This window comes from Parasteatoda tepidariorum, chromosome 10 (assembly GCF_043381705.1).
Source record: "Parasteatoda tepidariorum isolate YZ-2023 chromosome 10, CAS_Ptep_4.0, whole genome shotgun sequence".
In the NCBI taxonomy this organism is placed as follows: Eukaryota; Metazoa; Arthropoda; class Arachnida; order Araneae; family Theridiidae; genus Parasteatoda; species Parasteatoda tepidariorum.
Window position 1 is genome coordinate 1,855,310 of NC_092213.1, and position 12,837 is coordinate 1,868,146.

The 12,837-nt window shown below is 33.2% G+C and overlaps 1 protein-coding gene across 2 annotated transcripts in view; it reads left to right on the forward strand.

The window, feature by feature from the left end:
* Positions 1–1,260: 1,260 nt before the first annotated feature.
* The window catches only part of LOC107456880 (acid-sensing ion channel 1A), a 37,492-nt gene continuing 25,915 nt past the window's right edge, over positions 1,261–12,837 (forward strand). For both annotated transcript variants that reach the window (XM_043047284.2, XM_071186166.1), the window contains exons 1-4: positions 1,261–1,346; positions 5,191–5,277; positions 7,531–7,826; positions 8,908–9,028. In XM_043047284.2, the coding sequence (XP_042903218.2) occupies positions 5,191–5,277; positions 7,531–7,826; positions 8,908–9,028 (504 nt within the window). In that variant the 5' untranslated portion in view covers positions 1,261–1,346. The remainder of the gene's footprint in view (positions 1,347–5,190; positions 5,278–7,530; positions 7,827–8,907; positions 9,029–12,837) is intronic.

Here is a 12,837-nt window from a genome sequence, read left to right on the forward strand (position 1 = left end):
GACTTGTTCTATCACGGCTTTCTAACGGTCACATCAAGTGCCTCACTTTCAACGAGGGCAGGTAAACCTTCGTCACAAAGGGCCAAATTCATCAGGCATCTCCTGAGCACCTCTTGGATTGCATGGGACTCTCTAAGGAGGATCTCTTTAGCAATCCTCTCCTAGTCTTCGACTTCCTTTCAATCAACGAACTCGTGGATCTTGTCGGACTCCGTCAGACAGTGAGGATAAGCCTTATGTTTGAAATAATAATCAAAACATTAAAAAGGATGATAAATGAATATTTCAAGTAAATGTCCCTAAATCAGGAATTTAACATGCAGATAAGGGTTTGCGTGAGCTATACAGTGTAATGACCAGTGTCTTAAATAACGGAGCTGGGAGGGGGGTTGGGCATGATGTTTGAAGGCACACGATTTAGAAATAATAACACTTATAGGGGTGCACAACCTTAGGCCCGCTGTAGGACCTGAACCTGAAATATATATATGTATATACACGTATACGTTTTTTTGTTGCAAAGATCAGAAATTTTGAATGGCGCATTAAAATTTTTGAACTCACCAAATCTAAATCAATTTAGTATTTTGATCGCTTTTTTCGGTGATTATCACAACCAATCTCCAAGGCTTTAAAAACAGTTTTGACAGTTATTGTTGTCTTCATAATTTTAAAAATATTGTATTAAGTGTAAGATAGGGCGCACCTAAGTCCATGTACGGCCATTGGTAATGACTCATAAACCCAGAGACACAATACAAACCTAGGGTTACAACGGGATTTCTATTTTCATGCTTCGGTGGGAGATTCTGCTAAGCCGTGCCTAAATGAGTCATTGTAGTATCGCACTATGTGAAATATCTCTGAGGATGATCCGATATCACAGAGCAGAGGGGATGTGGTGGTATAACGAGGACAAAAATAACCTCGATTCCTTCGCAGGTTAAAGGAGTGAGCTCATTGACCACTGCCCAGTGATCTTACTGGGAAACGTGCGAGTGAGACTCGATTCAATTGCTCTCCAAGAAGAAGAGGACCACGTATACCGACATATGTGATCTATGACGTCAGCTGATCGCTTATAAGAAGGTTGAAGGGGGGTATACGGAGATAAAAGTAAAATTATTACAATAAAATTTCTCTAAAAACTAAAGTTACAGTAAAATTTCGCCAAATGACAGTGGTGGTGATCAGTTAAAAGTGGATTAACAATAAAGTTTNAAGATCGCTTATAAGCAAAATAGCGTGTTAAGAGTTGAGCTAAGTTTCTCCACAAAAGTTAGAATGTTAATTAACGTAAAGTGAATGAAATACAGCGCTGTATCGCACATCGAATCTGTTGAAATGTAATTCTTTCCCTTCTATGCCTTTCATTTACCTTAGATTTATAATTTGTTTATGTATTTTATTGTAACCGTGATATATTTCTGTTTTGTGTACCTGGAAACTTCGATGCTCAATTAGATTGTTTATGTTCCACTTGGCTTCATGCCAGTCTTTGTATATATAGTGAAGGAATTGAAATGTTTGCGAAAGAATCTTTGTGTACGCATATAAAATGTATTATTTAAGAGAATGGATGCTTGATGGGCTTGTCTTACTTGAAATAAAGTGGGAAGAATAGTTGCAAACGTAAACAAATCTCCTCTATTCTATATTTTACATGAATTAAATGCGTAAAAATCTCATAATCATACTATAATTAACATATTTTGAAGGCATATTAGAATAGTAGGAAGTGATACTCTTACCTAAAAAAAGTTGGCCTTTCCTGAAATCCAGAATAAAAATCCTTAGATATTTATAGTGGATTACTCATTCCATTTCTATTGTATATTTTATGGTTATACTTGTTTCAATTAAATAAATTATGAGAATAGAGAGATTTTGCATAGCATTGCGGTTTCCTATAATTCCTAAGATAACGCTATTTGAGCTTTCTCAGCTCATGTGCCAAAATTTTTCAACACATTGCTGAGGGATAGGAAATTGTTGCGTTAACGCAAGGCAAGTACTAAACAAAATCTGTCTATAGCGTCAAAATAGTATAACTATGAAGCTGTCTACTCCCCAGAGGAATTACATACTACATACAGGAACACATTTCACCGATTTTTCAAGCCAAAAAAAACGACAACAAACCATACTGTTGCCAAAGCACTCAGATAAACTATGTGTTGCCACTGAATATTAGTTACATTACAAGAATAATATATACATGGGAAATATAATCATGCACATAATAAATAATTATAACAGTTATCTCGAAGTTTTTTCAGCGTCCTTTCAGCTTTGAGATATGGAGAGTATACTGTAGTTAAATAATAATTCAGGTTGAGTATACTTAATTAGAATACAATACTTATACAAAATAACTGTCAAATATAAATCAGTATTCAAGATAAATGGCGATCTTCTCGGGGCTCTCGATGGATGGAATTCTGTTTCCATAAATTACACAACAGGGCGTTAGATTGAACTCTGTACGTATGACCTGAGCCTGCTTCTAGCCTTCCCACAATTCGATCCATCATCTAAGCTTTGGTGGTTATTCATTTTTACAGTTTGAAATTAACCCATCACTGCAAAATAACACCAAGAAATTCTCTGAGGTGTTCTAGAGCAGTGTTCCCCAACCTTTTTATCACCGCGAACCTGTCAACGTTTGATAATTTTACCACGGCCCGCAGGGGAGGGGGACGTTGATTGTTTATATTTTAGATAATTTTTAATGACATACATTAATTTTAATACAAAATATTTTAATTACATATATTAATATTAATACATAATATTTTAATTACATATATTAATATTAATTTACATCATATTAATTCTAATTTAATTGTTGTTGTTGTTAATTTACGTCGCACTAGATCTGCACAATGGGCTATTGGCGACGGTCTAGGAAACATCCCGGAGGATGATCCGAAGACATGCCATCACAATTTTGATCCTCTGCGGAGGGGATGGCACCTCCGCACCCACCGCACACTGACCGTAGCCAGTGATGCTTGACTTCGGTGATCTGCTGGGAACCGTGTCTTAACGATCAGTCTAGTGCGGGACTAATTTAATTGTATTTAAACATGTCTTCAAAGCAAAATACAGTTACACCAAAAAATAAATATAACGTGATTTAGCATTTTAACTTACTAGAACATTAAATCAATGAGAACCCTAAGATTGTTTCTTTGCAATGAGACGGTTCCATCTGGGGGTAATCGGAGACAATGATACATTACAAAAATTTATGTCACTACTTTCGGGGCCCCCCTTTTTTTTAAATAAATAAAATTTTAATGGAACACAGATATTTTTAATTTGGGGTATAAATTCAGTTTCAATGAAATGGGCGGCCCGGTACCATTTGATCCACGGATCGGTACCGGTCCGCGGATTGGGGAACACTGTTCTAGAGAGCGAAATGCGTCTTAACTTACGCGCACTTATATAGCCTCTACTGGCTCCATATACACACACGTGTACGCTTACGTATTTTATGTACAAGATTTGAATTTTTGTCTAGAAGCAGTGGTTTTACATNAGCCAGTGATGCTTGATTTCAGTGATCTGCTGGGAACCGTGTCTTAACGATCAGTCTACTGCTGGACTAATTTAATTGTATTTAAACATGTCTTCAAAACAAAATACAGTTACACCAAAAAATAAATATAACGTGATTTAGCATTTTAACTTACTAGAACATTAAATCAAGGAGAACCCTAAGATTGTTTCTTTGCAATGAGACGGTTCCATCTGGGGGTATAATCGGAGACAATGATACATTACAAAAATTTATGTCACTACTTTCGGGGGCCCCCTTTTTTTAAAAATAAATAAAATTTTAATGGAACACAGATATTTTTAATTTGGGGTATAAATTCAGTTTCAATGAAATGGGCGGCCCGGTACCATTTGATCCACGGATCGGTACCGGTCCGCGGACCGGGGATTGGGGAACACTGTTCTAGAGAACGAAATGCGTCTTAGCTTACGCGCACTTATATAGCCTTTACTGGCTCTACTGGCTAACTTACGCGCACTTATATAGCCTCTACACGCGTACGCTTACGTATTTTATGTACAAGATTTGCATTTTTGTCTAGAAGCAGTGGTTTTAGATTCAGTTCAATTCTTTTCATGAAATTCTATAAAATGTGCAAATTCTTTTCATTCATTTCACCAGTGTAGCTTATTATTAAGAGTTTAATAATAGTAAAATAACTTCACATCGTTATCGTAAAATGTTGCATACTAATATGTAATATCACGCAGATAATTTATCATATAATAAAGAAACAACAATTTTAATTTTAAGCATTTTATTTAGAATAATAACAAAACCGTAATATTAATAGAGAATAATAATAAAAAGTATGATTCATAAATATTACTGTTAAATACCGTTAAATGAGGAATACATAAATTATTTAGTGACAAATACAGTTATAACTTTTTCAATTTAATGAGTCCGTTCAAGATATTTAGATCTCTTTTCTGTTTTTCAGTGATTATTTTATATCATTTTTCTGCACACTTCTTTGATTTTTTTTAAAAATACACAATGTATGGTGTTTTCAATATAAATGTAAACAATATCTATCTCGAGCTCAATACCTGCTCTAGTTCCGGTTAAAAAGTTTGCAACTGCTTACCACAGCTTATTCTGCGAGGCGATATTTTCAAACGAATAATTTTGTTTTCAATAAAAGAAGTAAATTAGATAATTTCTGAGCTGAAATCTGCCGTATTTCATAAAATATTAATGTTATTAAGTAGTTCTGGTGAGTTTGAAAGTGAAAATTTGTTTTAGTTATTTATAGATATATTGTTAAAAAAGGTGCTAGATTTTGAGTAACTCGCTTTTTTAGCAGTCCTGATTTGGCCTCTTTCCATTTGTTTATCACTTTTTGTTCTTGTTGCAAGCTGTGCTTCATCTTACGTTAGCGCCTTTAACATTGTAAACACAAATATTGTTAACATAGTAAACACAATTCAAATTCAAATACCACGTTTGCAAGAATCTCAAAACACAATGATCATGTTGTGAGCCAAATGGCTTTAAAATATACCGGAAGTATAGTCGGTATGGAGCTGGCAGTGTTCCCCAGTGTAGAAAACACCATCCATTCGACAAAGCTACCATTTCCTTTTTCGTAATTTTTAATGATGTTTATGTTTCAGTAGATGACAACCATGGATAGTGACTCAAATGAAGTGAGTCGAAATCTGTTTGAAGCCCTCAAAGGATCCCAGTTTCGAAGATTGAGAAAAGTGAGGAAATAACTGTTTGTTTGTTTGCATATTCTTACGCATTAGAAACCGTTTTCACTGCATGCGAAAAATTTGCTATTGCGAATGAAAATACCTGTTGGTCAAATATAACACGCCAATTAAATTCTTGTTCACATTTACGCATCCGCGATTTTTTCGCGTGCAGTGACAATAGTCCCTTTAATAACTTGAACTGTAAACAATAATACACGGTGTAACAACTTTAACAACAACCGTTAGATCATAGTATATATGGTATATAACTTTAAATGTAGTAACTATAATATAGTATATAATAGTCACAGCAATAAGGGGTGTTAAAGAGCATCATAAGAATTCGAAATTGTACTGCAATCCGTGACCGGAAATCACATCTTACACCGCCAGAAACACCTCAGCAGTATGGACTGGCTGTTCGCGCGCATTTAAACTGGCAATTTAATATACATAAATTATCTTAATTTTTTGTTCGTTTAAAGTTTTTTTTAAATGGTAATTGTGTTCCTAAAAGGAGGGGAAAAATGCTTTTGTCGTAATTTAATAATTATGATTTGGTGACCCACTTTGCGCACCCAGTAAGTGGGTCGTCAAATCATTAAATTGAGACCGAAACTCTGAGTCTATTTAAATGTTATTTTTGACAATACTGCTAGAAAAACCGAAATTAACATAAAACTCCCCCAGGAATTGAACTTCAATTCATCCAAATTGTTTACAGCAGAGTCGCTTGACAGTGATGAATCCAACAGAATGATGAGGACATTTCATGAACAATATTTATGAATAAAAAAAACTCCAACTTAAACATAAATCATCTTTGTAGAGACATCATAAGCATTAAACAAAATAACAGTAAAGTAATCCCATCAAATTAAATTATAGGACAAACATAAAAAATGCAATTTTTAAGTAGCGCTACATTTGTTTGCTTACTTAAGGCGTGTAAAAGCACTGAATTGTACGTTTTTTTAGTTGTCCTCTTCTGCAGGTATATTGGAAGAAAATCTATGATAATTTTAGCAAATAAAAGTACTTTTACGAACAGTCAGTTTTATTCTATCCGGTCATTAAATTCTGTTCTCGTGGTGCAACAGTTAAATGGGATTCCAAGAATTACGACTTTTTTAAAAAAAAAAAAACAATAATGGTTTTTGAAACATTCAATTTATATTTAAATCCAATCAATAATCCTCTTTATTTGATATTTTGCTTGCCTTTATAGAATTATTTGAAGTAAAATATGCAGTGAAAAATTTTAATATATTATACAGTAATAACTCTCGTTATAGTGACAAACTAAATTTAAATTTTATTTCTAATATGAAAAAATATTTTTAATAAACATTATAATATTAAAGATTTTGTTTTCTCCCTTAGCATTGATGCGTCAAGATCTTATTATTACTTTTCTTTTATTCATTTACACTTCGAAATTCTTTGTTTCGATCTTGTAAAAGCCAAAATGAGTAAAATTTCCCCAAATAAAAAGAAAAATTTAGATAATATGTATTTCGTTATTAACTTTCAAAACCCTACTTTCGATAAGATCAAATTTCATAATATTTTTAAAAATTAAAAAAAAATTGTTTCCATTTCAAAATTTTAATATAATAAAAAGCCCGTAGACCTATATTTAATAATAATGACATTAATTTAATTAAGCAATAGTTTAAGGAAAATTAATACAATCCGATTAATGAATGTGACTGTGAAGAAGAGAAATATTTTGATTTTGTTGCATAAACATATTATTGCGGATAGTTTAAATATTATAGAAAACTTAAAACTTAGGTGTTTTAATGATAAAAGGCACAAAATTTAGACCCATTTACTGTACATCAATTAATAAAATTCTAAAATATTTTCTTAATATTCTCAATAGTTTTTGTTAAAATATTTTGTTAACAGAATGGAATTGGGCTGTTTATTATTACTTTAAAAACTTTGTTTTCAATAATAAGGAAAATTTAAGCAAAGCTAACAATCATTATTAAATCTTCTGTATAAAAATTCTATGTTGAACTTTCAAATACGGAGTTAAAAAAAAAGTAAAAATTTAAAGCTTAGTCATTTAAATAATAATATGATCATTAAAAATATTATGGCTTTTTATATAAGAGATTAAAATTTTTTTACTTAATTATCAGTCCAAAATTTCATATAATTGCTCTTGCAAAATAATTTCTTCAAGTCTGTATAATTGATTAACAATCTTTATTGCCGAAAGAATGATTACAATAAACTTTTTTGCAGCGAGATGACGAAGTGGAGATGAAGAAGAACTTGACGGAGAGCGAGGAATACAAAGAATACGTGAAAACGGTGTTCGCTCGATCTTACATCGCCAGTTTTGCTGACGTCGCCGAATCAACGTCCCTCAAAAAGAAGGTGTTTGTGATGGCCGTCTTCTTCTTCAGTGTATTCGGTCTGATCTATCAGGCCAGAGACTTCACAGAGTTCTACATGACCTATCCCACTCTCAAGAACGAGCTCTACCTCAATCCATTTTACGTCGAGCAACCAGCCATCACAATTTGCAACGCCAACCGGTGAGATGCTTATATTTATACTTTTTTTAAGTCTAGAAACCTAAAGACAGCTTTAAAAAAGGTCTCACTGGCAATATTAGCAGCTTTGCCAGAGCGATATCTTGGGTACATCTAACAAACCAGGCATGCTTTAAAATAAAAGTATATTCATTATCAAGCATGTGATGAGTCATCCATTGCATTGTTGGAATCTTGGACAAAAATTCAATTTCGACAGTGATAAAAATAGTTTAACCCCTGTCACATCTGATCTATATCTTGATTCCCTGGAATCTTGTTTCATTCATATAAATGCCGATTCCTTTATGAACGATATGAGCTCCTCTCCGACCTTCATAGCTCGTGGAAATGCATTTTGCTCTGATTTGCAACTCTCGGTCACAGCGGTTTTTTTAATTTTGTTTTTCATCTTCATTTTTCTGTTTCACCCTTGGCTACCACGGTCTTCCAGTTTTGTTTTACATCGTTATTTTTTAATTTTTCTTTGACATTTTATGCTTCAAATCATTTTTGATTTCCTCATTCACGCCTGGCAAGTCGTGAAAATGGGCACCTATTTTTGTGTCCTTGAAATAGGTCGGCACCCCTCTTAATATTTTTGTAGCCTGGAAGTTTTTAATCAAGAACCATGTAACAATAAGTTGTTGCTGTCGTTGGATATTAAGGCGAGGGGGTGTGATTGTTCTTGTTTTCCAGTAGTGCCGTCTATGGCCAAGAATTCAATTACTATCACAGCCATACGCCACACCCGTTTATAGGGCGAAACCATTCATACATTCATCCACAGATCGTCATTTTGACCCGAACCAGAGGACGATCCGTCTCCAATCCAGTACCCCCAGAGGTATCGATTTGTTATGGAAACATGGAGGATTTTGTGACCCTACAGATATAACGTGCACTAGTCACCATTTACTACACGGGGAGTCTTCGGCCGGCTTGATTCGAGAACCCGTTCTCACAAACCAGACTACCCCGCCCATGTTACAATAAGTATTTCATGCATATAAAATTTTCCAAACATAAATTTCGCGTATTTATGTTTGTGAAGGCAAAAGTAAACAGTAAGTATTGTTCTTAGCTATCGACGAAGTGCGTACTGCAAAGAACCGTGGATGGAAACAACTGATTTTGAAAATGAAACGGAGTTCTGTCAGAAATATGATCATTTTTGTCCCGATCAAGGCAGACCCTACCCACAGGTATGTGCAAAATATATTTCTTTTTTATGCATTATATGAGTGTTTTTCTTATGTTGCTCTACAGTCTGAAATAGGATTTTATTTCAATTCGCAGAAATGTCCGACATTCAGTATTAAATTAATATTTTTAAATAGTTTCATTTAATGAAATAGGCCCGACTGGAATCATTACGATATTTTAAATGTTATGGCTGTAAGTATTTTTAAATTTCAAGTATTTCAAAGTTTAAATTTTAAAAGAAATTAAGAATTAATAAAAGATTTATTGCTAGAAAGATATTTGCTACCTTTTTTTTAAATCCTTTTTTCTCATCTTCGATTCGTGAAAACAGATCCCTAAGAAGTTATTCCGTATATATTGATTGTTTTAATGAATTTATATTTAGGTTAGTAACGGAGCCGTTTATAAAAATATTTTTAAAAAAATTAATGAATAAGGAAAGAAACATACTACCTAAAGAGAAAAAATCTCAAATGAATAATATATAGCTATCTACCAGTTTTTATTTCTGGAAATTCTCTGAAAATTGGATGTTTTTTAAATTTTACAAGTAAGTAACTAAAGATAGGATTCATTTAAAGGTTTAAAAAAAGGAAAATTTTAATGGTTTAAGTAAATTCACGTTATTGCCAGTATTGAAAGTCTGGTAAGACTTATTTCGCATATAAATATGCGAATCATAGTATAATACTTTTATAATAACATATAAATAATTTTCATACGATATGTATAGGGGAGAGTGGGGTCAATTGTAACAGGGTACGATTGTAACAGAGCAAAAATTTCGAGTGTCGGGTTCTAGATTTGGCTCCTAGGTGGTGGACAAGGTGTATTTAACAAATCTGCATGTACACCCCTGATGGCAACCATTTTTATGTACTTTTGAAAGAGTTACATCACAAAAGATATTTTCACGTCACGCAAGTACTTTTTTTGGTATTAGAATATTATATNTGTCAAACTATACCGATGAATTAAATTAAGAGTTGTTAATTTTAATTTTTGAGCATTTTGCCATATCTCGAGAACTTATCAAATGAGTTGAAAAGCTTTTGCACACAATTATAAAATTCGTTTATGCAAAGATATGCAAAAAATATCTTTTAGTATACATTTATTATTTTTTTATTATGTTATTTAACCTCTTCGAGATGAGCGAGTCATATATGCATTCTCAGAGTAGCGGTAATTCAGTTGGAAAAAAATAAAACTGGTTGGCAAAATATTTCTATATCAGTTCATTTGGGGGGGGGGAATAATAGTTTGATTTTTACTTTATATCCCTATTTAATTCAAAATAAAAATTATATAGTTACACTTTGAATTATCATTCATTAGATATGTTATAATTAAAGTGAAAGCAAAAGAAAAAAAAGAAGAAGAAAAAAAATTAAAATTATAAAAAAGGAGCCATGCCAAACTTAAGCAACCACTTTTTCTTTTCTTTTTCCATTCTGATTCCGTACGAATACATTCATGGCTTACCAGTCACGAAAAGGTTAATAACAGTAAAAAGAAAATGAATTGCAAGGTATACAATTTTTCGACATCATTTTAAAGAATGTAATTTTACATGGCGAAACACAAAATTTGATAGAAATTTGTCGAATGGTTTCTGAGAAATCGAGCTTAAAAAAGTCATGCATTTAAAATTTGATTTCTCGAAAACTATAATTGTGTGCAAAAAATTTTAAATTCGCTCAAAAAGTTCTGGAGATATGCTGAGATGAGCAAAAAATAAAATTATTAAAAGGTCCCAAAGGACTACTGTCTCTACCCTATTATTGGAACACTATTTCTCAGATTGCGGCCATTCCCTATATTTTGGGGAGTCAGAAATCTGAATCTACCTGAAAAAAAGGTGTGTTTATTCAGAGAAAGTAATTTGATTTCATAATTTAAAATATCGTCTGTAATAATTTATTGGCATTTTTGAGGTCACCCCCCATTAAGATTGAGTCTTACAAGTTTCCATCAAAAGTTATTCAGGGTGGTCACGCACTGTACATATTAGAGTAGTGCACTCAAATAAAATTTAGATCCATTAAGCCCCAACTAAATCTTAAGAAAAGATAAGTTTCCTATAGTTAAATCTTTCATATAGGTATTAAAAAAAAGTCCATTTTAAATACTAATTCTATAAATAATATAATTTAAATACCGATTCGAATAAATATAAAGATTAATTTTTACTTTTTTACGTAAATACTTAGTTACAGGGTAACAAAAAAATGTAGGGATCATTTTTGAATGTTTTTATTTCCAAAATTTATTACATAAATTCAGCGATGCTTCTCAATATGTCGATCTCCGGCATAATAGATTTGTCTACAACGCTTCGACCATGATTTTAAACCCGCAAAATGATTTCCTGGAGGATTTTCTTCACCTCTTCTCTAATAGCTCTTTGAAGGCCTCTCAATGTAGAAATTCTTCGCTTTTTCAGTTTGTTTTTCAGATGTCCCCATAGGAAATAGTCGCATGGTGCAGCATCAGGACTGTTTGGAATCCATTGTTCTGGTCAGGAATTGCATTGTTGATCTGTTAGGAATTTCTGGGTGACCTTAGATGCATGCAATGGGGCAGAGTCCTGATGGAACACAGCATCACCATTAGGGTACAATCTGCAGTAATCATCCTTAAGAAAGGGGTTTAATATCTTCTGTATGTAATACTCAGAATTTATTTTGGTCCCAGGTTTCATAAACCGAGGTTTGATCACACCATGGGCGGATATGACCATCTAAACCCTTGGATTAGGCAACGTGGTTGATAGTGTCAAGTCTCGCCTGTTCTGCCCACGGCTAAGATATTGAACTTTAGATTTAGCATTGGTATCAGATAGATAGATCCAAGTTTCATCAGTTATAATGAACTTTCGCCATCTGTCCTTACGGAGAAGCTTGTAGAGGGGCCATGAACGTTGCCTCCTAATCTGCACCGATCTCTCACTTAAATGATGACATTTAGGTTTTTTTATGACATTTTTTCTTCAACTTTGGTTTTAGTTAATAGCTTACAACTTGCAGACTCACCTGTACCAACTACATCCTGTACTTCTTCGATTTTAATTCATTTTTGTTCGCAGACACTGAACTGGGATCGGGAATATAATTGTTTTATGTAGCCATTTCTTGTGCCCAATTGGAAAAATCCTTCTTCCGTTATTTTTATGATGATAGCTAAAATAGATTTGGCATCACCTTCTCCTCTGTCAACTTCAGGCACTGGGATACGGACGGTAAACACCACAAGAACCACTATTTTACACTTTAACGGGCTGCAGATAGTTATTCTATGAAATAGCTAGTTAAACCATGAAATACAAGAGAGTTTTACACATTAACGGACGCGATCAGTTATTTCATGGAATAACTAGGTATTCTATAAAATAACGGATTTCATACTTTAACGGTAACATATACATAATTATTTACAAAATTTATGTGAGAAAGCCCCGTCTGAAATGGAAAACGCTGTCTTTGATAAAGTCGAATTTATCTTTATAATTGCATGTTTCGCAATTTTTTACATGTTTGAAAATGCTTGAAATGTGCTCATTGATTACTCAATGTGTAAGTACTTTTTTTTAAAAAAAATCATTCGTATGTATGAACGACATTGTCCCGGTGATTCTACGTAAAATTTTATTTTGAGTCTTCTCTTATGTGTGGGTGGCTGTCTCAGGGCCAGTCTTGATGGGTCGACTGAAAAGCGCCCGATTCGGTCGACTGAAAAGCGCGAATTCTGGAGATATGTGAGTTCCAATTTAATATATTTGTAAGCGTTACACCCAGTGACATGGCTT